Source organism: Hippoglossus stenolepis, chromosome 22, assembly GCF_022539355.2.
Source record: "Hippoglossus stenolepis isolate QCI-W04-F060 chromosome 22, HSTE1.2, whole genome shotgun sequence".
Taxonomy (NCBI): Eukaryota; Metazoa; Chordata; class Actinopteri; order Pleuronectiformes; family Pleuronectidae; genus Hippoglossus; species Hippoglossus stenolepis.
Window position 1 is genome coordinate 11,560,625 of NC_061504.1, and position 24,658 is coordinate 11,585,282.

Genomic DNA, 24,658 nt, shown 5'->3' on the forward strand with positions numbered 1-24,658 from the left:
TTTCTCTCTGTCTTGTGCCCCCTTACTTCTTCTGTATCTTTAATTTCCGTCAACTCTTCTGTCGTTTGTCGTGCTGTCTTTTCTCCACCACCTCTCTCTCTCTCTCTTCTTTGTCTACCTTCTCTTTCCCTCCTTCTACCTCCTCCCTCTTCTCTTCCTACTTCCTTAAATCCAAGATGGCCGCTGCCACTCAGGGGACCCCCCAGCTGCAAAGGTTCCTCAACAAGAGCAATCTTCTTCCTGGGTTTGGTTTCAAAACAGTAGAGTCAACAGAGGCAGGGTTTAGCGTTGCGTCGTCCTTACAATACCTCTAATGTTGTTGGGTTCTTCTTTTTTTTGATTTACTTTTTGTCAGACTCTGACATCTCCTCAGGTTTGATTCCCTAACTAACTGAACTAACTCACTGACCAATCACAACTAGCCTCACACGCCTTTTCTTTTTTCTTTTTTTAACTGCAGCAACGGGCGTTTTTTTGGTTGTGATTTTGTTGCAATTTGTTCTTTACTGTTGTTCATGTTGTTGACATTTTCCTCAAGCATGACTGATCGCTGCTGCTCCTCCTCCTCCTCTGCTGTCCATCTCTTCCAGACTGCAACTTCTTTTCTTTTATTTTTGCCGTTTAATTTTGTTGATTCTCTCCCTTTTTCTCCTCCGAGTAAAAAACTCCAGTGCTCATGTATATATAATGTTTTTTATCTTATTTTTCTCCTCTCTCCTTTAATTTCCGTTCTATCCATTTTTATAAATGTCTTATGTTCTGTTCTTTTTTTTTTTCTGTTGTTTTTCTGTTCTGTCCACCCCTACGCAGCATTATTTTGTTGATGCATGGAACACATTTGATGCCTTGATAGTTGTGGGTAGCATTGTTGACATAGCGATCACTGAGGTTAACGTAAGTAGTCCAACTCCCTCCCTCCCTTCCTGCCTGCCCGCTCTGCCATTCCCACACACACAAACAGACCGAGAGCCGATACCCATCTCGCATGCTTTCAAATGATTAGGAAACTTTAGCTGCCCAACATTTGAACTTAATAGATGGCTGAATAAGTCTGGCAGTGAAAAGCAGCCAGATGTCGAACAATCAAAACAGAGCGCTGTGTCCTCTGAAGAGTTTGTGAACTTTTATTCATGCGTAAATGTAAATTCTGTAGTTTTTTTACCTCCACATTGAACATCATATTAAAAGTATAAATAACAACAGAGGCAGCAAAGCAAATTTTTGCACGCCTGTACCTTGTCACTCATTTTGTATTCAGCCGTGTGACAAGCTGTAAACCTTTTCTTTCTTTCTTTAGTAGTTTTTTTGTTTTTAGTTTTCTAATATTTGAAACTGCCAGAGATAGGTATCCACGCCCCGGTCTGCTGAGCATCAATAGCATCAGAAACAATTGCATTTGTATATAGAACCTACTGCATTGTCTCAGCACTTGGGTTTGTTTTCCACATTGGGTCCATTTGATCCATTCCAATGCATGATGGAGACCATATAGCATGACAGATAAAAAGGTGGTATATCCAGGCCTGCATGACTCTATTATTTGTACATTTCTATAAACGTTAGATTTAATAGAAAGAAAAAAGGAATACAGATGCTCCTTTTTGAACAGGGGTGTTTTGACCCTATGGTCATGGAACTCTCAATTCATAAATCACAGCGGAAACTTTAAATACAGATGAGAAAAATACAATTTGCTCTTGCAAGCAGTTTTTTTTATCCAATAGTAGCAAGGTGCATACATGGGGAACAATTTGATCTATAAATGGATTTACTCAGGACCCATGAAATTTATGTAAATGTATGTATGAATTCATTTATTATCGACAAGGAGGCTCTATGGTCAATAGTGGAGCTGAATAAGAATGAATATCCCAAACACAAGTCAAATGTTGAGAGTCTGTCGTATTTACACTTCAGGGATAATTGGTGTTTTATTCATGTGATATTTAAAGTGCTCTTTGGCAGGAGAATAGTCTTGAGAACCGTGCGAACCTGCAGAGTGGCTGCACAGAATTCCTCTTTAGAAAACGATGATCACAGTGGCCAAAGAGCTGAATGTCACATAAAGAATATTCTTCATTCTGTGAAGGAGGTTATTGTTGGAAAGTATATTATTTATTACCATCGCATGCCTCTTCTGCAAAAACCTAATCTGTAAAACGTTGCAAAGTGTGAACTTGGTTGAAGGAGGCATCTTTTGTTAATTGTAGATCTTTGTTTCTTGATATGATGATTGTTCCAGAGTTTCACGTCAAAATAAACCAAAAGAGAATGATCCTTTAGACTAGAGGAATAGTTTAAATACACGTTATTTCCTTTATTGCCTTGTCTTAGTAGCTTAGCTTTCTATAAATATGCAAAAAGAGGGGGAACGGTTAGTCTAGCTCTGTTAAAATGTAAAAAATTCACCCACCAGCACCTGTAAGGGCACAATCACATATGTGCGAAAGCAGGCGAATCTTGCAGGTCAAAGTTTACAGAAATTGAACTCCACACTGAGGATTTGCTTCGCCACAGGAAGCCCCCTCGCTCGCACAGATTGGAAGTGAACTGGAGGCAAATTGTGTTAGGCAAAGCTTAATTTAACCAGAGGACATGAGAATGTGCAACATTTTCTTTCTAAATATCAGCAAGGGTGTGAATAATTTTATTTTGTCAAGTATAAAAGCCAGAAAACTACACAGGTTTTAAGATCTAACTGAATTCCTCTCACACCCTCAACTGTAAGCAGGCTGCTGTATTGGTTAGAGGACATGTTGCAAAGAGAAAGGATGTGCACAGAGGTAAAGCGGTGTGTTTCCCCGTAGAGGAGTGCAGTGTGTTTTACCTTAGGCAGCACTGGCCACACATACAAATAAGGCTAGTGTATCCCAGGGGAGTGTGAACGTGGCACTTGTTTCCATGCCTTTAGAAAGGGAATCCATTTGACCCAATAGGAAGCTGACAAATCTGTGTACAAACAACCCTCTGCTTTACTCACTTTACTGGGATATGATATGTTTTATTCAGTTTCTCTATCTTGTTATTGCAGGTATTTGATTTCGCGGAATCACAAATGGATAAATCCTGTTTTTGCCTTGCATACAGTTAATTTATCCGATCTGGAAGTAAAGTATGATTGTGTATAGAGAGAAAAGAACATAAAGGTACATATATATGTTTAATAAAAGGTTTCAGGTTTGGAAAAGAATGAATTTGAGATGTAACATTTCTGTAATTAGTTAGAAATAATTAGTTAATTTATGCTAAGGTTCCTTTGGCCAGAGATATACACCTTTGTCATCTATACAAGTCACTGATGTTCCACACTTTGTTTTGATTGATTGATTTGCAGTTCTTTCTGAATGATTCACGGTTTTTCTTTTTTACCTCTAACCTAAAGGCATGCCCCAAGTCTTGTTTTTTCCTTCTTTGGTGGTTTTTAATGGGCGATGAGATGCCTCAAACTACCTTTTTTTTTTTTTTTTTTCTAAAAGAAACCCTCCGCACTTTAATCCTTTGAGAACTTTTGACTGTTTTTTGAACTGGGACCCTGTCACTTAAACATTTTAAATTTCTGCCTGGCACTGCATTTCAACAGGCACTGAAGTGAATGCTTTTTAACATATTGAGCAATGCAATTGGAGACTAATGGCCGCAGTTTGCCAACAACCAGCTCTCTGTCGATGCATTCCTACATGCACAGTGAGGTGCAGCAGCAGGCTAGCTTTTAAAATGTCTTTAAATGGATAAAACATCTTATTTGAGTGCACCTGCTTTGCTGCTCCGTCGGGTGCCTGTTGACGTAGATTAGTGCATTTTTTTGTGGTCATCGAAACAGGATCCAGGGTCTCTACTTCACCCCAGAAACCTGCGGGTGCTTCTTAAACCTCGTATGGTTTCTTTTTACGTTTTTTGGTTCTGGTTTGAGTAGAAGTAGTGTGAGTGGATTGTTAGTGGTTTGCTCTGAGCAGTGTCTTGCAGATGATGCCAGTATGGACTGCATTTATTTCTCCTTTTCTTTCTCTTACCTTTGGAATGCCTCTTCTCCTCCTCTCTATCTCTCTCAGTCTCTTTCTGAGCTTTTTCCACTTGAGTTCCGTTTTCTGTTCTGGATGTTTATCTTTCTCTCTCTCTGTCGTCTTTCTCATTGGTTTGTGGTGCCGCTTGCTCACCTGAAATGCAAGCTGGGTAACATGGGTCCCATATGCCCAAAAAGGTCAACCCATCATCGGCTATATATTCAAACAATGAAACGAAACATAGTTTGTTGTTTGATTTTCATCCTAGCACTCTGAAAATTTATTTTACTGTATGTTGCAGAATTACAACATACACTATCTATAGTAAAAATGAGGAGCAGAAATGTGAATAAACAAAAAACCCATGTTACCTACTGAACTGACTGATCTGATGAAGTTTGTGCTTGAAAAGATTCTGTGCAATGTAAGAAAACTGTTCATTTTCAGTTTAATGTACATAAATCCAGTGAGCTATAGGAACTCACATCTGCACGGTGTTCAGCCTGAAAGGACGACTGCATATTTATTTACAGATTACAGACTTTTATTTACTTTGTCTGCACACAGGCTCTCCAGGACTACAAGTTCACTGTAGTCCCTGAAATTTGTTTTGTGTCATTAGTAATGACAAATATAATAATGAGGAATAGTTTCATTGAATCTGATTCTGATTCTAAGCTTTGATTTGACTTTGAAACTGAAGCAAATTCAGATTTAACCTTTGGTTAAACTCAACCAGTCGGCCCTGTGTGTTATTCACACACACATGTACGAAAAAGACACACATTGTCATATATTTTTAACTTTTAACTTCGTTTATACGCAGGGAGTATCATTGCCATCTTCCTTCCTTCCTTCCTTCCCTCCTGCATATCTTTCCTTATCACTGTCTCCGTCCTTCCTCCAGTTTTCCTTACCTTCATCTTTCCGCCCCTTCACACCACAATGCACCTCACTTCCTTGTCGGACCTTTACACACATACAGTGGAGTCCGAGTCTGAGACCACTTACCCAATGTCCAACATTACTGTATGTGACCATAAATTATGTGTATGGCCCTGTTATAATTCCTTTAAATGCCTCATTCTCTCCATCCTTCCTTTCTTCTATCCTTCATTCCAACTTTTCTCTGGTTTATTCTCACCCTCTGAAAAACCCTTCCTTTGCTCATTTGTTCTGCTTTTCTTGATTTCCTACTTCTTCCATTTTTTCTGACATTCTTTCCCTTTCTCTCTTGTTTTCTTTCTCTTCCCTTTCCTTTGTGGTAATGAGATAATCTCACCTATTCATTTCATGCTAAGGTATTTTAACAGGGCCAATATCAAAGCAGAGTGAACAGTTCCTGAGTCATAGATTGAACTTAACTCGTTGATCTACCACTCAGCTGTCTAAAATGTTGCAGTAGCAGGGATGAACAGTAGGTGTCTCCCTACAGTATGTTATCTTTGTGCTGCTTGGTGTTATTTAAATACCTGTGGGCTCTGATTTCCAAAAATCATCTCTGTCATCAGTGGAAATGACTGAGATGATCTTATTCTGATGTCTCTTTGACCTGAAAGTAAAAATAGGTCAAATAACAGGCTAAATAACACCCTGTCTTTGTAGGCATTGTCCTTTAATGCCAAAATACATTTGGTAAATATAGCCCTCATTAAAGTAAAGCTGTAGCAACTTGTCACCACACTGTTGCTTCAGCTGGCAGAAAGAAAAACAGATAGCTACAGAAGCGCCATTCTGTCCCCCACCACACACACACCCACACACACACATCCATGAGTTCAGACAATATAGGAACTGTATATACATTTTTCACATGGACAGGTACACAGTCAACCTTTCCCCCTGTGTGGCTGCCCCAGACCATCATTCATTATCTTGGCCCTCAAGGCGAGGGGCAGAAATGTCCCCAATATCCCTCCACGTTTTAGTCTTCTAGTGATTCAGTCCGATGTGGCCCTCACAGAGGATGAGGCCAGTCGCTATCTGCAGTAATATCTCAGAGAAATCTCCCACATGGTCGAGATGAAATTGTGTTTTTTCACCTCTCCACCCTGTGATGACTGATCAGAGACTGAACCCTCACCAGCCTGGTGGTTTTTGTAGCAAAGTACACACACACACACACACACACACACAAACACACATACACACACATGCACGTTGACACACACACACACACACACACTTCACAGCAAGGCGCTGCTCTGGTGCTGATCTTTGTTGCCTTTCCTTAAAGCCAGCTGACTCCTCCTCGTCCCCGTCCTCCTCCTCTTCGTCCTCCTCCTCCTCCTCTTCCTCCTCTCACCCCCCTGTGGTAAGGCCAATGGTACGCTCCGACGGTAACCTCGTCCGCCTCCCTTCCTCTTCCACCATCCCTCCGTCCCTCCATCCTTCCACCCCTCCTCCCGCTACGCCGTACATGGTACGATCCAGAACTTTTGGCTTCTCGTTCATGCTGTCGTTTTCTCTCTGTCGCTGCTGCTCTCATCTTCTGCAGCATGTCCAGAGTAATATTTATATAGCTGTTGTCTGTACTTTGTACATGTTGATATATATATATGTTTGTTTGTACGGTGAAGGACACTGTACTGTGTTGTCGAAGTATAACTGGAGTCTTGCGACTCTTTTCTTGAGTGGCTATTGTTGTTGCCTTGGCGCCCACTGCCCCCCACCTCCCCATGGCTTGTAATTTGCTCCCTCTTCCCTCATGGGTGTGGTTTCTTTAATGCTTCGTCGTCGGTGCAAGCCCTCATGGTCACGCTACCACGCTGTCTCTCTTTCCTCCACTTGCCTGCCATCTACCTGTCTATCTGTCAGTCTGTCTGTCTATCTATCTATCTATCTATCTATCTGTCTGTCTGTCTGTCTGTCTGTCTGTCTGTCTGTCTGTCTGTCTGTCTATCTATCTATCTATCTATCTATCTATCTATCTATCTATCTATCTGACTATCTGACTATCTGTCTATCTACCTGTCTATATATCTTTATCTGTCAATCTATCTATGTCTATCTGTCAAACTATCTTTGTCTATCTGTCTCTGAATATGTCTATTTATTTGCATGTCTCTGAATGATTCAAACTATTCTTCACCTTTCTTTCTCTCTCTTACTCTCTCCCTGTTACACTTACTGTCACTGTACCTCTCCTGCTCACTGCCCTCACTCTCTCAATGGTGCAATGGCGCCCACTGTGGTCCAGTTGTGATATTACTTGCAGTAACAAAAATTTGATTTCCGCTCCTCAGAGCTGCGTGTCATTTTCTGCACATCTGTCTGTGGATTTTTGGGACAATTCATGTCTTGAGTTACTTGTCAACACTGCGGCAGAATAAATATGCAGACAGCCCTTCAACCATATCATCCCAATATTTTTTAGAAAATGTCAGTAATTCATTTCAATTTCCAAAAAACATTTAAAAGAAAGGAGATATCTGTTGAAAAGTAAAATGTGATATCTGTTATCCCAAACTGCAGTAAGATGTGTGGAGAATGGCAGGTTCTCTTGAGGAGCACTCTGTTTAATCACTGTGGGATTAGTATTAAGAATTGATGGCTTCTTGGAAAAACACAAACGGCAAAACAGATTCATGGGTGAGCAAGGTTGATGTTGTGTCTTTGGGGTCACATTTAATTATTACAGACAAGACTGATGTAGTTGGGCATCATACTGGTTAAATTGTTATGGTAGAAATACTAGATTGTATGTGGTTGAGATTATTTTCTGTGTAAAGTTTCTTACTTTATGACTATGATTCTGTTACATTTACTGATTATTTTGTACGCGTAGGAGCTGGTTAATTATAGGTGTCATCTGATTCTTCTGCTGTTTGTGGTGTAATTATAAATAATATGCCGGGTCCATAGCTGCTGTATTAACTGAATGATGCTTTACACAGATCTTTTGTCCTAGAGAATGAGGAGCAGCAGCATAAATAAATAAATCTGTATTAGAATAGCACTCAGCAAGATGACTGAATATTTCATTATGGAGTTATTTCCAGTGGATGACTGCTGGGACAATAGACTGTAGACTGAAAGCTACAGTGTGTCTCAAGCCTGTACTTAAGAACTTTGCTAAGGCACAATTTGAATTAAGGAATCCAAGGTTTACCAAATTATAGATTTGTTAAATACCCAGAGAAGCAAAAATAATCATAGCAAGTGTCTCTGCAGATTGAAAACATGCTGGTGTGAAAAGAGTTTCTAGAAGAACACAGTTAACAGAATGTTGAGATAGTTTTTTTACATGGCTGTGGCTGCATTGGGCAGAAATATTCTTATCCTACCTGGAAATCATGCGTGGATTATTCCTCCTGTTGGCCAGTTGCTTTGTGACAATTAGCCTGCCTGCATGATTTATTGAAACATTATTCTACGTGCAGGCGGGAATTTCTGTACTGTATCTGTTGTGAATAGTTATCAGGGATTTATTGAGCTTACCTTCATCAATGGAAGTCTCTGCGGCCCATTTTCCGTTAGATTTTTAGTCTATACAGGTGACGAATAACCAAATAGCTCCGCTCAGATTTTCCTCAGGGGTTCATAAAGTGTTTTAATGCTGGTAAAACAAATGTCACTGCAACAGTAGATTTACTCGTAATAGGATATAGAAATAACAACCACCTTTCTTCATGCTGATTATGACAAGAATGAGTTGAGGCAGAGGGAACAGTGGCGTGCTGGGATTTTAAGAACTATCTAGGCGCTGTTTTTCTCAGTTTTGATGTTTCAGATAGCTTCCTATAAAGACAGCTAATGTGATTGCTGTCAAGTACGTTAACTTGTCTGCCTTTATAGTTGGACGTGTTCAGTTTAGCGGAAGTTGATGTTTTTCAGGAAGCTGACAGCCGGTCTCTTTGTTGCCTGAGTGATTTTTCCATGAAGCCACAAAAATGAGCATGATTGCCCGATTCTCTCCCAGATCTCTTTTGTCAGTTGATTTTGATGGGATTTTGTAGGACGCAGAACTCCATTTATTAACTGAGTGTGTATGTGTGTGTGTGTGTGTGTGTGTGTCATGTATATTTACATCCACATGTATGTGTGGGTGGGAATATGCATACAAATGTTTGTGTGTCTGCATATCTGTGTATGTCTGTGTGTGAAAATGCATGTATGTATGTCTGAATGATTGTGTGTGTGTGTGTGTGTGTGTGTGTGTGTGTGTGTGTGTGTGTGTGTGTGTGTGTGTGTATATGTGCGTGCGTGTCTGTGTGCGTGTGTGTGTGTGTGTGTGTGTGTTGGGTGTGGGTGGGTGTGTGTGTGCGCGCGTGTGTGTGTGTGTGTGTGTGTGTTTGTTTCCCTCCCTTGCCTATCTGCATGTGTCCCCATGCGTCCTTGTGTTTTTCCAAAAACAAAAACACCAAACCCCACCAAAAGGGACTGCAGAACTCTGAAGAGAACGCCAGGATCTCCATCACCTTCTTCCGGCTGTTCCGCGTGATGAGGCTGGTGAAGCTGCTGTCTCGCGGGGAAGGGATTCGGACCCTGCTGTGGACCTTCATCAAATCCTTCCAAGTGAGGGGAGAACCGGACACAACATGCTAGGGCAGGGGGTTGGGTTAGCAAAGGGCAGAGAAGGCAGAGGGAAAAGTGGGGCTTTAACTCTAATGTGACCCCGAATGGTGTCCGTCTTTGGACACCAGACTAGAACGCATCTTTACCTCCAAGAGAAGATCTTGTGATCTAAACTTGACATAATGATTTTGAAGATGATTTACCAGTTGCTGGTGTTATCAACAAGTTGATCTAAGGGCAATTAACACAGAATAAGCTCGTTTAATTATTATAAATTTAAATCTTTGCCACATGGAGCTAAAATATCCTTGTTCTTGTGTAAATCCAGCCTGGTGGAGTCTCACAAGCCACATTTCCTTTCCTCGCCTGATCCCTCCTCGTCTCCTCCTCCTGTTTGTTTAGAAAGTCAGTGGGATGGGACACAAGACTGTGTTTCCAGTTTACCCACAGTGTCATCGGCAAGAGGGGGAAGAAAGAGGGAAGGGGTGAGGTAACGGAGAGGTGGTTTAAGAGTCTCGCTGTGGAGGTAGGGAGGGATGTAGGGACATGAAGTTGGGAAACAGGCAGGAACTCAAAAAACGTAACCAGCGACCTTTTTTTCTCCTCTTTACTCAACTTCCTCTCTCTTCTCATCTTCCTCCATATCTTCTTCTTCTACCCTTCTTACTCTCAAACACCCTACGACTAACCCCTAAGAGCTCACCATTCCCTGTAGGCGGGTAAAGTAGTACATGAGTTTAAAGGAGCACTCCACCAAAAATGAAATCATTTGATAGTGAGTTATGGGGACATGAAAATAATCTGTTCTCTCTCTTGTGTTAGATAAGATGGGCCACTTCATGGCATCGTGCAGTCAAATTTAAGAAAACACTGGCGATTCAACAACAACCACACTCATGGTGTTCAGTTTAAAATCAGCAGTGGTCTTGAACATGTTACCAACAGAAAACAGAAAATCTAAACCTTTTCGTTGTTGTACAAGTGTCATGTTTTGGCCCTGCTCTCCCAGGCACAAGGGTTAATGTTAGCCAGGAGCTCAGTTTCCACACCGCTGTTCGGGTGCGTAAATACCTGTTCTGAGCATGTTTGGTTTCTGCACCATACATAGGGACTGGCCTCCTGACTAAACTCAGAGAGCAGTTTGTATTTTGCTGAGGTTTTTCACTCCTAAGTCAGATGATTTGCCCTGGATTGTTTTTGGTGTTGTGCCACACGGGACTGCAGATCAGCTCACTTTCATTTCATCAACTACCAAAACAATATTTTCAAATTTAATTCTTAGATTAATTTGATGTGTGCGATGTGAATGAAAGTGAATGAGCTCCAGCCTTTGTGCATGATAATACTGAAGACAATGTGTCACTAATGTGTCTCTCTTCTCTTCAGGCTCTGCCATACGTAGCTCTGCTTATAGTGATGCTATTCTTCATATACGCTGTCATCGGCATGCAGGTAAGCAGTTGACTTGTCCCCTCTTTTCCCCTCCCTCTGTCTTGTTTTCTTCTCTCTCCATCTCTCTTTTAGCAAAGCCCTCGTCCTGTGTCTGTCCTCCTGGAGTCTTGTCACCCAGAGTTCCTGTTCAGTCACAACGTCCTTCTCTCCTCCAACTTTCTCCCCACTCGTGCAACCTTGTTACTGTCTGTCTTTGTCTCTCGGCTTCCTGTCTCTTGTCTGTTTTTCTCTCTTCAACAAGCTGTTGTATAGTTTATGTCACTGATGATGCGTGGGAGACACTTTGATTTGATTTGCTGGGGACAGCTGGCCTCTAACTCTGATTGACTTCCTCTTTTCGACGCTGACATCATATGCTGTGTGCTGTGACTACTTACCTCCCTCCTGTACAGATGTTTGGTAAGATAGCGCTGCGGGACCACACGCAGATCAACAGGAACAACAATTTCCAGACGTTCCCTCAGGCAGTGTTGCTGCTGTTCAGGTGAGGAAGATTGCTACACTCTTCATCATCACAATGTGCTTTTTGGCCCTAATTTTCTACTTCCCATTTCTCTTAATGAGTAACTGTGATTTAAAAGAAACCTCTTCAGCTTTCTGTGCAGCATTCATCTCTGTAATTCCACATTACTTTAATTTGTTCTTCTTGATCTCCTGTTGATCTGTTGATTCTGTATTTTACATATGCGCCTATCACTGACATTTTATGACAGCAGTGGGTTAATTTAACACCAGGATATCTGTAAATGTCAAGATGTAACTTCAGTCGATTTGGTGAGTTGACTCTCCACAAGAGCCAAAGTGAGAAAAATGTTATTTCAGTTTGCACCACAAGCCGGTGTTAGTGCCAAGGTTCAAGCTGGTTCAAGCTCATATTCGCATACTTTGATACCTCATATTTATTATGCTTAAGAGGAACTCAGTCATTCCCTCAAATTTATTAGGCAGTTTTTAATATACTATAGTATTCGGAATGGGAGATCTGCAGATCAATGAAATCAAACACAACATTTCTTTATGTATGCTCTGTAAATTGTGTATGTCAGGATAATTTAATGCTGTTCTTGCTATAATAATTGTATCTATGTTTATGTCTCCCTCTTTTTGTTCTTGCTCTTGTATATGTGTACATGTGTGTGTCTGTGTATTAAATGCTTCTATGGACACGTGCACACATCCCTGTGTCTGTACGTGGTAATGCATGTGACTTCTGGTGCACTTTTGCCCATATGTGCACATCTATGCATGTTTGTGTGCCTCTATATGTTTCTTTGGTGTATTTATCTCTGCGTGTCTTTGCATGCGTATTTTTGGTGCGTGTGCATATTTGTGTTTGTGTGCCTGTGTGTTTGTGCATGTATCCGTCTGTCAGATGTGCAACTGGTGAGGCGTGGCAGGAGATCATGCTGGCGTGCTCGCCCAATCGGCCATGTGAGAAGGGATCGACCAATGAGAACAGCTCGCCACACGAGGACTGTGGCAGCCAGTTTGCCATCATTTACTTTGTCAGCTTCTACATGCTCTGTGCCTTCCTGGTGAGAAGAGAGACCAATTAAGAAAGATTCCTAATGTACCTGTTGTAAGCAGAGAATAAGTAAATAATAATAAGAAAAATGTCAAACTGTCTTTAAAGAGAATTAATGGTTTCACTTTCAGATATACATTTAAGAGATTTTAGAGAAGTTCACTGTATAAAGTAACAGACTATCTGGAATTGATAACATATTGATATTATAGATTCTGACTGACTGATTCTGATTCTCCCCAGATCATCAACCTGTTTGTGGCTGTCATCATGGACAACTTTGACTACCTGACGCGTGACTGGTCGATCCTGGGGCCGCATCATCTTGACGAGTTCAAGAGGATCTGGGCTGAATATGACCCAGAAGCCAAGTAAGTTCATAATGATAATTTGACTGAACCGGCCGTGTCTGTTCATCAGAATAATGATACTTTGATCAGCAGAGGTTGTGCAGAGAGTATCTCTCATGTGATGTCTGTTCTGAATTCAGGGGGAGGATAAAGCATCTTGATGTGGTGACTCTGCTCCGGAGAATCCAGCCCCCCCTCGGCTTTGGAAAGCTTTGTCCCCACAGAGTGGCCTGCAAGGTAAACACAAGCACAGACCCACAAATTCTTAAACAGGGTCTCAGAGAGATTTTAAATTCCCATATTCAGAACATCTTTAGGCAGAATTAAATCTGATGGCTATGAATAATAGATATATAGAGAACCTGTTGGCGTTTTTCAGCTCATAACATTTTCCCCAATGACACTTGGACAATAGATCGTACATGTAGAGACATAGAGGAAGTTTATTGTCAATAACTTACCAGTGATCTGTATGTAACCGTGTGCGTGTTTTGGTGTGTGTGTTTTATCTCTCATAGCGTCTAGTGTCAATGAACATGCCTCTGAACAGCGATGGAACAGTAATGTTCAACGCCACACTGTTTGCCCTGGTCAGAACCGCACTCAGGATTAAGACGGATGGTAACAGACACACATGAACACTGTAATCCAAACATAATCCTGTGAATTCTGAGTCTCAGTGTACAAACAATACACTGTCCCATAGGCTTTTTGTTAATGTAGTCTGCTACTGGGTAGATCCTTCTTTGAACATTCATTATGTTCATGTGTGTACAGGTAACCTGGAGCAGGCCAATGAGGAACTGAGGGCAATAGTGAAGAAGATCTGGAAGAGAACCAGCATGAAGCTCTTAGATCAAGTAGTGCCCCCTGCTGGTGGTATGTATACCCTGCAATACAGGTTCATACTTACACTCATAAATATCTAACAATGAGGACAAGTTTTGAAAAGCAGGACATTTTTCAACAATCATTACACTACATGCTGTGATTTAATGTACTGTCCTCACAAATACTTGTGAGGTGCTATCTGTAAACATTAGCCTGTCCTCATTATAATATGTTTATTTCTTGCAGACGATGAGGTAACAGTCGGGAAGTTCTACGCAACCTTCCTCATCCAGGAATATTTCCGCAAGTTTAAGAAGAGGAAAGAACAAGGGCTGGTGGCCAAGGTGCCTCCGAAAACTGCCCTCTCTCTGCAGGTACACACACAAACTTTCTTTGCTCTTGATCATAAATCTGTATATATGTGGTTTTTTTTTTTTTGTAAGAGCAGATGCCTTGTTTCAGGGTTTTGACAGCAAAATAAACATGTCGGTCTCTGTTTATTGCAAATAACTGCAACGCTTTGTGGTGATTGTGTTTTTGTGTAGGCGGGCCTGCGGACGTTGCACGATATTGGTCCAGAGATTCGGAGGGCCATCTCTGGAGACCTGACTGTGGAGGAGGAGATGGATAAAGGCCTGAAGGAGCCTGTGTCGGCTGCATCTGAGGACGATATCTTCAGGGTAAAGGTTGGATACACACACCCTCACTCACTCTCCAGAGAGAGAAAGAGAGAGCGAGATGATTACCGCCCAGCTTCAGGCCGTATTACCGCTCCATGCACATACATATACATGCTCGCATGTGCTCAGATGATCAAAATATATTTTTAATAAGCCTCATTTTCCACCACATAGCTTGGCTGCCATTCACTGCAGATACTGGAGTACACTTTTGGAAGTGGTCATCGGGGCTTTATATGAAAGAGTGACCATGAAATATAAAACACAACAAAACCACAAAAACTACATCAAACACACAATTATATTACAACAAATGATTGAGCACTGGAAGTGCTACACACACACATATTGTCTTCTACTTCTTTGCTGAGAGGTAAGCTGAGGTAAGCTAGTTAACAGCTTTCCATTTCACTATCACTGCTAAATTCATATGCTCATGTTTGGTTCGGCTGAAATATTTAGTTTACATTTGTGACCAAAACAAACAGCAATAAGTTGTTCTACATTATTTTTGAGCAGCAATCGTTAACAGAATAGGAAATAAAATCAAACTGCTCTGATACCGAGTTAACATAAAGCAATGTTACACAAGGTTTTAGGTGCAATTTATTTCAAATTTTTCAAATCCTAATTTAGATTAAATTTCTTCTTCTATTGTAAAATATACATTTACATTTTTTCTGCATCACAAATAATACCTCTCCTTGGTTTATAACAAAAGGTTTTGCATTTTAATGATAGCTGAGTAAATTGTTGCTGCTAGCGGTGAATGTGACTGTAGGAATTTTGACTGTGTTTGAGTGCAGTAGGATATAAAGATATTTAGACTCAATTTAACTTACTTTTTTTCTGCTATTCTCTCTCTCTCTCTCTTCTATTTTCTTTTCTTCTCTTTGTTGTCTTTGCCCTCTCTCCTCTCGTTCCACAGCGAACAGGTGGATTGTTCGGCAACCACGTCAACTACTACAACCAGAGTGATGGCCGTGTGTCCTTCCCACAGTCCTTCACTACCCAGCGTCCCTTGCACATCAGCCAGAAGGGCTCACCTTGTGAAGGTGAGAGCCCGTCCCATGAGAAGCTCATGGACTCGACCACTTTCACTCCGTCCTCTTACTCCTCATCAGGCTCAAACGCCAACATCAACAACGCCAACAACACCGGCATGGTCGGAGTTCCAACCCAGGGCGTCAGTCGATTCCCGAGCCCGACTATAAGCACTGTGGACGGACACACAGGACAGCCGCTCACCCCCATCCTGCTGCCAAGATCTGCGTGGTGCTTTCCTCCAAAGAGGTGAGTGCTGGCCAGACAGCAGGTTACATCTGGGCCTTTTATTTATGTGAATCTGGAATTGAGGAATTGTTCTGTTTCATCTCCTGACCATTACAGATATTTAGCCAGCCAGCTAACACAATAAACAACACAACATTTCACTATGGACATATTTGGTTCTTCTATTTCCTTCACTTTCTTTCTCCTCCCTTCTCTCTTTTCCTGTCTTTTGTTTCTGGTGGCAAGCAGGACGTGTTTTTATGACAACCTCATGCGGTATGTTGCCAGGGGACAGAGAAAGAGAGAGAGAGTGTGTGTGTGCGCGTGTGTGTGCACGTGTGCGTGTCTGTGATAGTCCCCTAAGTGAGTGTAAAAAGGTTACTCTATAAAATGGCATATCTCTCAGGGTGTTGCTATGCACCACATATGCTTTAGTTGCTATCCAGGCTACATGCTGCTACGATACAATCTGCTACCGAGCCATAGAAAGTCTGTTTGGTGCATCGTGACCAAACCCTTCCTATCGGGGGCTCCAATGCTTGACTGTTTTTTCAGGCAGGTCTGGGTTAGACACCATGTCAGCTCATTGTCCCCATCTCTGAAGAATTGGTTTTCCATATGGAGACATCTGAAAGCTTATACTTATTTTGAGTTTAAATACAATATATTATATTGAGAAAAATGCTAAATATTTTGTGTACAGTAGCTCACTACAGCTCACAGAGGACATTGGACTGAGCTAACTCATGTTATATTGTGATTCTGCTATTTCTTTTTGCCCCAGTAGAGACAGGGACCTGTTTATCATCTTGGTCCAGAGCAAGCTATCTTGACAGTTAACATCTATATTACGACGTATGTTGAGATCAATAGTTTTGCCCATGAGGAGAATCTTTACGGCAGCCCCCCGTCTAAAAAAATCGATCTAATGGGTAGATGAAATGTCCTGACTACATATGCTGATTTTGGGGCTTGATTTTCTGTTAGCACCACCCTCAGGACAAGCTTGACACTTAAAGTCATAATACTAATTTGGCTATATATAGTATCAGACTTAAAACTTTAGTTATGTTCACAAATTGTCTTTACTCGTGTCAGATCTGCCAGCTAAGCATGAGGATCCACTAAGCAGTAAGTCTAGATATAAGTTCTCAACAGGCAAAGCAAAGCATAAGCTTTCAGATGCTCTATATCTTCGGATTAACTTTATTTAGCTCCTGGAAAACCTCCAACTAGCTGCCAAGGGGAAGAGCTTCATCAAATTCATCCAGAACAGTTTGAATCGAGTTTTGATCAAATGCTGTTCTAACCCAGAGTTTGCTGTGGAGCCTTGAAATAGCTGTGGATTAAAGGGACATCTTGACATTTAGAAACTTGATTACTCTTCACCAGGCAGTTCTGAGGAGATGTGTATGTGCTGGTAACAGAAAACAAACAAAAGAACCAAAGATTAAAAATAATGAGTAATGCTAACTGCAAGCTGAGCAGTGTGCTGTGGTGTGATGCTGTATTCAGGAAGCTGACGGGTTGTAGCTTTTGAAAAAACAATCTGGTGAAGAAGAACATTTTTTAAATTCAAATGTCAGAATGTCCAGCTTAAGTCTGGAGTATGACGTAGATGGAAGGGTGACATGACATCTTTGGAAATCAAAGAGAATGCAACCTTATAGAGATTATAAATTAGAGTTTAGATTGACCTTTTAGATTTCAGCAACTAAAAACAAGTACAGGAACGGAGTTAAACTTTCTGCGAGGACATTTTATCCTGGTTAATGTCAGCATTTTGTCCACTTCATTAGAGATTAGTGTAAAAGACAGAATCTGATTGAAGGACTTGGTTTAAATTCCAAGTTGGCCCACATTAAAATACCACTCTGAATATAAGCCAATAACATTAGCCGCTATAATTTATTGTCCTGTTCTGTCCTAATCTTTGTTTTGGAAAGATGTCAGTCATGCTGTCAGTTTATCATATTCCAGGTTTTGCCTCTGATGCTTTTTTACCATTTTGCTTAAATGAAATAGTTGTAATTTCCACCTGCTTCTCCTCCTTTTCCTCTAGTCTTTTTTTCTCCTCCATCCTCTTTCCTTTTCCTACATGCAGTACTTAAGCCTCAGTTTCAGTCTCTCCTCGTAAGCTCCTGAGTTTTTTTTTTTTTGCTAATCGGCTGCTTCTTTTTTTCTGTGTGTTTGTCCACATACGTCTGCCTCTGTGTCTACCTGTTTTTCTGTCCGTGTTTGTGTTCATTTTGTGTGTTTGTTTGCTTTTTTTGGTCGTGTGCTTGGTCGTTTGCAGCTCGGACTCAAGTGACAGCCGTCTGCCAATCATACGGAGAGGGGAGGATTCCACGGAGGAGACGTATGATGAGAGCTACGTGGACGACATGGAGTACCACGAGGATGACCACTCGCTCTCTTCTGACATGTACTATTCACTAACTCCCAAAAATGGTTTATCACATGCATGTCCAGATCTACACGCTTCTACCATTAACACCTCTTTGTGAATGTGTGTGCTCACATCAGGCTCGTGTATCATGATGAAACATGTAAGCAGTTGACTCCCATGGAGGAAGGAGAGGAGGTAGAGGACAGAAGAGGAGGAGGAGGGTGGCAGTCTCCCAGGAGAGTCTTCCTCTGCCCCACTTCACTGGGTAAGTAGACACACACACACACACACACATGTAACAATCCTTCCTAAAAAAAAGTGTTGGTACAATCTGTCTGTACATATGAATAGAGTGCCATTATTTAAAAATGTCATGCTGTGTATTTGCATATTTGTGGTGTGGGTGTCAGGGCGGAGATCGTCCTTCCATCTGGAGTGTCTCAGGAGACAGTCAAGGCCAGACGTCTCCCAGAAGACAGCTGTGCCCTTACACCTCGTACATCATCAGGTAGAATACACCCCACATAATAAAGTCGAAAACACAATTAGATGCACATGAACAGGTTGTAAATACAGCACGCTCTGTCCTCCTCCTCCTCTTCCTCCTCCTCCAGGCGCTGGCAGTGGCAGGGTTGAGTCCTCTGTTAAGAAGGAGTCACTCACCCACCCTCTTCAGCCGGCTGTGCTCCACGCCTCCAGCCAGTCCCACAGGTATTCTGCTGCCTGGTCACACATCAGAGACCAAACATCTGTTTTTCCAGTGCTGGCAAAAATGTTGCATTTCATTTCCAAAGCAACGCATACGTTTACTGAATGAGAAAAAAATTCAATCCAGAATTGTGTATTTTTTAAGTCACGTTTTCCTTGTCGTGCTGCAGCTTTGTCATTGCACTTGTTTAAAAAGGTTTCTTCTCTTAATGTTGTGTCTCTTTTCTTTGTTTTTCTAGCCCATGGCAGTGATGCCTCCTACCAGCGAGTGCCCTCTCTGAGGCTAGAAGGCTCAAACTCCCATGAAAAGCTCAATACCAGCTTACCCTCTGTCAACTGTGGGCCCTGGTATGACTAAGTACTTTAAAAAATAACTGCGACAAGTGAACGATACAATAAACACGATAATGTTTTCACAAAAAAAATGTGTTGCCCCCAGGTACAGTGACAGTAATGGGAACAGCCGAGGGCCGAGTCCCAGTCTCACCCCCAGCGGCTCAGTGTCCTATCAAAGAGCGCCACGGCCGGTGTCGCTCACAGTGCCCTCGCTACTGGGAAAAGACTACAGCTCACTGTCTCATGGCAGCGCAGGCAGTCTGGTGGAGGCGGTAAGTGTGTGTGTATGTGTGCAGGATGGAGCGGTTACTTTCAAATTTAAAACATACAGTACTTTTACCCTTTCTCATTTTCTCCTGCTTCGTTAAAACTTTTCTCTCCCACTCTCTCTCCATTTCTCCCATTTTCCACCCCTTCCTTTTCCAACTCTGTTTTTCACTTTTCTTCCATAAGGTGCTAATATCAGAGGGTTTGGGTCATTTCGCTCAGGACCCGTCATTCATCGAGGCAACCAAAGCCGAGTTGGCTGATGCCTGTGACATGACCATTGAGGAGATGGAGCACGCCGCCAACAACATTCTCAACGGCAACAACACCACCACCACAACCACCACCACCACCACGAACGTCACGTCCAGCACCTCCTCTAACTCCCAGAACAGCCCCAATGGCAACCTCCTCCCCTTCCACACAGAAGCAGCATCAATGCACAGGGACCGAGTGGACAGCTTGAGTCCCAGCGAGGGCGGGGGAGAGGCAGGAGGGAGCAGAAGCTCCGTCCATGAGCCGTCCTCTATGGAGGAGCGGCAGGAGCTGCTAGCAGGGGGGAGAGGACAGGAGGAGGAGGAGGAGGAGGAGGCGGGGGAAGAGGTGGGGGAGAGGGAGGAGGGGCATCACAGAGCCTCAGATGTAATTGGAGAAACGCGGCAGAGGAACAGCGGGCTGTTGGAAGATGAGGATATGGAGTGTGTGACGAGTTTGTAGGAGTCAGCTCGTCGGATTCGATCGGCCAACTGGCCCCTCTGACATCATCAGAGACTGACGCTTGTCAGTGCTGGGTAACAGCGCCGCGGCTGGCTCTGTCTGTCCTCACCCCTCACACACCCACACACACACTGTCTGCCTCTCTGCCAGACGTGACTGCTCTGGACAATGGCCGCCAGTGACGCAACCTTAAACACCTGGTTACAACTTTGTTGGTTTATATGAGTTTGTATGTGCGTGAATGTTTGTAGTAAAGTTTACCACACTATACTCTATACTATCTGACTGTATGCTTGTGTGTGTGGTCTATGATTTTCTCTATTTGTACATGTATGTGTGTGTGTGTGTACTCACCACACATGTTTGAGTGTGTCTCTAAAGTGCCTCACAGTTTTATCATGTCCTCAAAGAGCGATGAGCAGGAAAGTAGAGACGAGCAAAGAAGACGAAGGAAACAACAGAGGCAGGAAGTCATTTTATAGATTTCCTGCAGTCGATATCGCGGGTTTATGGATTTCATTTCCTATGCCTACTTTGGTGTTGTGTTATTGTTGTTTGCCTGGCCGCCATGAAGCCTGGTGGGGGACAGCAGACCAGCTTGTGGGGGGGTCAGTTAAGGATTAAAATCTGACCGCACCCACTTGAGGTCAAAGGTCAACTCCTCTTTCTTAGTTCACTGATGATCAAGCGCTGTATTGAGTAAAACAGGGGCAAGGAAACCCCTGTTTGAAATGTCATTTCTCCTCCTCTCCCAAAGCTAAGGAACCATGGAGCACAGCCCTGCCAGCCTGGGGATGGGATTAGAGTGACACACCACCCTCAGCCAAAGGGGGGAAGGATTTGAGGGATGGACCAACAGCCACTACCGGGCTGATCAAAGCGGCAACAGGCAGAGAGAGACACTCTCTGGCCAACAGGAAGCCGCCCAGCTCTTTTTTCCACTGGTCAATTATCGAGAGACAAATTCGTCAGTCACCGAGTTCTGGCTTTGTCTCCTCTGCCGCGTTTCCTTCGGTTGGCCATGACCACTTCCTGTCCCAAACCGGAATGGGAGGAGCATTTGGTGGCTAAGCAGAGACAGCAAGCCCTCTTTTCTGCCTCATACCTCGCCATTCCTCACTCTTCCCTCTCTCCTTCCTCCCTCCTCTTTGGTTGTTCAACCATCCCTCCCGCCTCCATCGCTGGGTTTTTGCTTTTTCAGCCCTTGGGGAGGCGTGTGTGTGTGTGTGTGTGCGTCAAACAGGGCAACAGAGATGGTGGAGGAGAGAACGGGAGTGACCGATTTGAAAGAACACAGACTAGCGGGCATTGGTCCACACAGGATCTGTCTGCCAATCAACTTCACTTCCTTCTCCGAGACCCTCCTCTTCCTCTCAGCGTGGAATCCTATTGGATTTGCTGCCACACTCGCTCTCTACAGACCACGCCCACTATGTATTTAACAGTTCAATATTGTGCAAAACTGGCTAGCCATGACTATTTTGTTTTATATTCATGATGTTATTGGTTTAATTTATCCTTGATTTGTTTGCACAATCGGGGTGCTGGTCTTATAAATGTATTTTTTGCTTGGTTTATTTTAGGAGAATTTTTAAGAGGTTTTAAGTATCGAAGCAGGGCGTAGAGTTTGCGTGCAAGTGCATAACTATATTTGTGTGTGTGTGGGTGTGTCTGAATTTTAGTACAGGATGTGTGGGTGTGTGTACGAGTGTGCGAGATAGTGTGTGTATCTAAAAGGGGGGTCTTTCCCTCTATCCGTATGCACCTTTTACAGATTGTATCTATTTATTTATTTATTTTTCCCAGAAGAGAAAAAAACGTGTGTGAGGATAAGCGTTTGTGTGTCTGTGTGCGTGTGCCTGTGTTTGAGTGGTTACTTAAGTATTCTAAAAAGCTGATTTTAAGCCTAGACACTAAATTAAGGTAGCATTACAAGTATGGTGTTTTGTGTGTGTGCGAGAATGTGTCTGTGTGTGTGTGTGTGTGTGATAATGGGCCTCCTTAACACAGGGTCACCATGGACAGGCATGCTTCCAAAGCTTTGTGATTTCTTTAGCACGGTTTTTTGCTTTTTAGCCAAGCTGCAGAGTCAGACGCCACTTGATCTTTTTTTTGTGTGTGTAACTACTCATTACATCACGTTTCTTTTACATTTCTGTTTGGAGCTAGTTCAGTGTATAAGGTCTCCAGCCAGGACAGGAGTTTACAGTGGTGATCGGCATCGCAGCTTGGAGGTGCGCCTTTTTGGCAGTCGCTGCTTTTCCTCATCATGGACGGTCGCTCTGAACGGTAGAAGCACCAAATTCATACTGCCACAGTCTGGTGAATGACCTGAGGTGGGTTCCGCTGGAACCCGAGAACAGTAATCACATGATTTCCTCATTTAATCATAGTTAAAGCTACAAATGAATTATTAGGGCTGGTGTACAGATGCTGCAAGACTTCTGAGTCACACCTCTTTGTCTGAGGTGTGTTCACATCACACAACATTATGACTTATTAGCGCTGTTGATTTTTTTTTGTCTGTAGTGCAGTTTACTGGGAAAACTAATTACTGGGAAATTATAATACAAACAGGAGATTTACAGATAATTGATAATCGATCGGTTGATGGGATTAATTGTTGGATATCAATCAGAAAACTGTCGGAGGGAAGTTGCGTCGTGTTTTTTTCTTTTTCCATTGCCTTCTCGGTAGCATGCTGACATTTGTTGACTGACCTTTCTCTATTATAGCCTCTCCCTTGATTACAGTTTGTATTTAGCTTAATGGCCACAGTACACCATAGATAATTATGGTAGTCAGGCCTCAGTACATTACACAGGGAACAGGTCTCCCTCCAGTATTATATCTCATAAAACCATTCCTGACGTCAGCATCACAGCACCGTCACATTTATTATCAGTATGCAGATGATAGAAAATCTGGAAAACCCCCACAATCTTGATGCAAAGACGACTAGACACAAAGATAGTATTGAAAATACCGGACCAGTGCAGATACATATATATAAATATATCTAGGTACAAAAGCAGAAATAGATGGTGTAAGAAAGTCAAGGGTTTAAATATTTTATAAATAAATGCATGTTGCCAAAGTCTTGGACAATTTAAGAATCTATTCAATAAATGATCTCTGAAAAAAATCTGACTTTAAAATCCAGCAAATCCAATCCCAGATACATTATCACGTGTTAGTTGTGACTTCAGTTTTTCGTTAAGGTCTCACTGCTGAGCTCTCGTTCCTCCGTGTTAAGCAGAGCAGGATTGTGGCAGGGAAGGGTTTGCATGAACACACAGCCATACACTGCATCCTGTGCCAGTAACAGACTCCTGACATTATTATGCAAATTAAATGTGAATTTTGAATGTTTTTTCAGTGGCAGTACTAATGTGGCTGTGATCATACGGCAAACCCTGAAGAACTCTGTGTCGTCGAAGGAATACCTTCCCTGGCATTTAGTCTGTTGTTATTTTTTTCCAACACTAGCTTCACAACACTATCTTAGCTCGCATCAGTTTGAGTATAAGCTGTTTATTTTCCTTATCAGACTTTTAGTCTAAAATCTAGCACGGCGGATTTGAGTACAGTCACGTGTTGATTTGTGTGCACGGCAGGATCTTGCTTCAGCGTTTAAGCCGCACAATCTCAATTTGTGCTTTGGTTTTTGTTTCCACACTTTGTTGCATCAGTTAAATAGTTAACTCTGACTTTAAAACACAGCAGGGGTTCCTCCTCCAGGTTCCTCCCCCTATTAGGGTCTAAATCCTCACTGATAAATGTTACCAGCAGGCACCTGCATTTTAAAGGACTTTGTCACTTTAAAGTTTGTATCCAAGCTGCTACTTTGGGCCCGGAATATTTTTCTGCTTCTTATCGACCATTTTACCATCCAGTATAACAGCAGCCCTGAATGTTCTGATAAAGAAACCATGTGAGGAAGAACAGAGAACAACAGAGTCACTCTTAGTCCTGGTCGATATAAACTTTGTACGGGAAGGTTTCCACAAGGTTGCATAACAGATATTGTATTTATCATCGTAGCCTTCAGATGAATTTATGGGTAATCACAAAAAAACTCCAATTTGTTCAGTGTCACATGAACATGAATGATGCATATATGCACTCAGAACCTAAATTCAGCTCTAACCTTTCACTTTTATGTTCCTACTAAATTTTAATCTATACTTTATATTTTATGTGTTCAAAAGCTCTTTAGTTACAAATGCGGATGAGAGAGATTCAGAGGCCTGTGGTGCCCCAGTGTGGAATGGAGCAATACTGCAGTTTTCTTTTGTTCTAAATAAGTTAGCATGAACTTTGAGGTGTTGTGTTGCAGTATAATGGTGTGAGTGGGTGTAATCCTGCATCCCACAAGATATGCAAAAACAATGCAATAACTATGACTGTATACAAGGTTCCCGAAGTATATATATATATATATATATATATATATATATATATATATACGTGTGAAAGTGGAAAACAAATCTATATCACGAAGATGTATTATTTTCTGTTTGTTGAATTTTTAAGTAAACTCAGTGGTTTCTACGCCACAGAAACCGAACATACTTGAAATCAGGTACATTGCAGTGCAGTATAGTGAAGAT

At 42.1% G+C, this 24,658-nt stretch overlaps 1 protein-coding gene across 1 annotated transcript in view; it reads left to right on the top strand.

Moving 5' to 3' along the window:
* Positions 1-19,910, top strand: part of cacna1c (calcium channel, voltage-dependent, L type, alpha 1C subunit) — a gene marked incomplete at its 3' end in the record, with an annotated part of 115,312 nt that extends 95,402 nt beyond the window's left edge. Inside the window, exons 33-50 of the mRNA XM_047338672.1 lie at positions 9,381-9,518; positions 10,905-10,970; positions 11,363-11,454; positions 12,343-12,505; positions 12,739-12,866; positions 12,986-13,082; positions 13,364-13,466; positions 13,623-13,724; positions 13,923-14,050; positions 14,222-14,356; positions 15,285-15,649; positions 17,925-18,053; positions 18,155-18,282; positions 18,428-18,525; positions 18,632-18,728; positions 18,965-19,073; positions 19,165-19,333; positions 19,515-19,910. Coding sequence (XP_047194628.1) covers positions 9,381-9,518; positions 10,905-10,970; positions 11,363-11,454; positions 12,343-12,505; positions 12,739-12,866; positions 12,986-13,082; positions 13,364-13,466; positions 13,623-13,724; positions 13,923-14,050; positions 14,222-14,356; positions 15,285-15,649; positions 17,925-18,053; positions 18,155-18,282; positions 18,428-18,525; positions 18,632-18,728; positions 18,965-19,073; positions 19,165-19,333; positions 19,515-19,910 — 2,643 coding nt within the window. The remainder of the gene's footprint in view (positions 1-9,380; positions 9,519-10,904; positions 10,971-11,362; positions 11,455-12,342; positions 12,506-12,738; positions 12,867-12,985; positions 13,083-13,363; positions 13,467-13,622; positions 13,725-13,922; positions 14,051-14,221; positions 14,357-15,284; positions 15,650-17,924; positions 18,054-18,154; positions 18,283-18,427; positions 18,526-18,631; positions 18,729-18,964; positions 19,074-19,164; positions 19,334-19,514) is intronic.
* Positions 19,911-24,658: the final 4,748 nt, after the last annotated feature.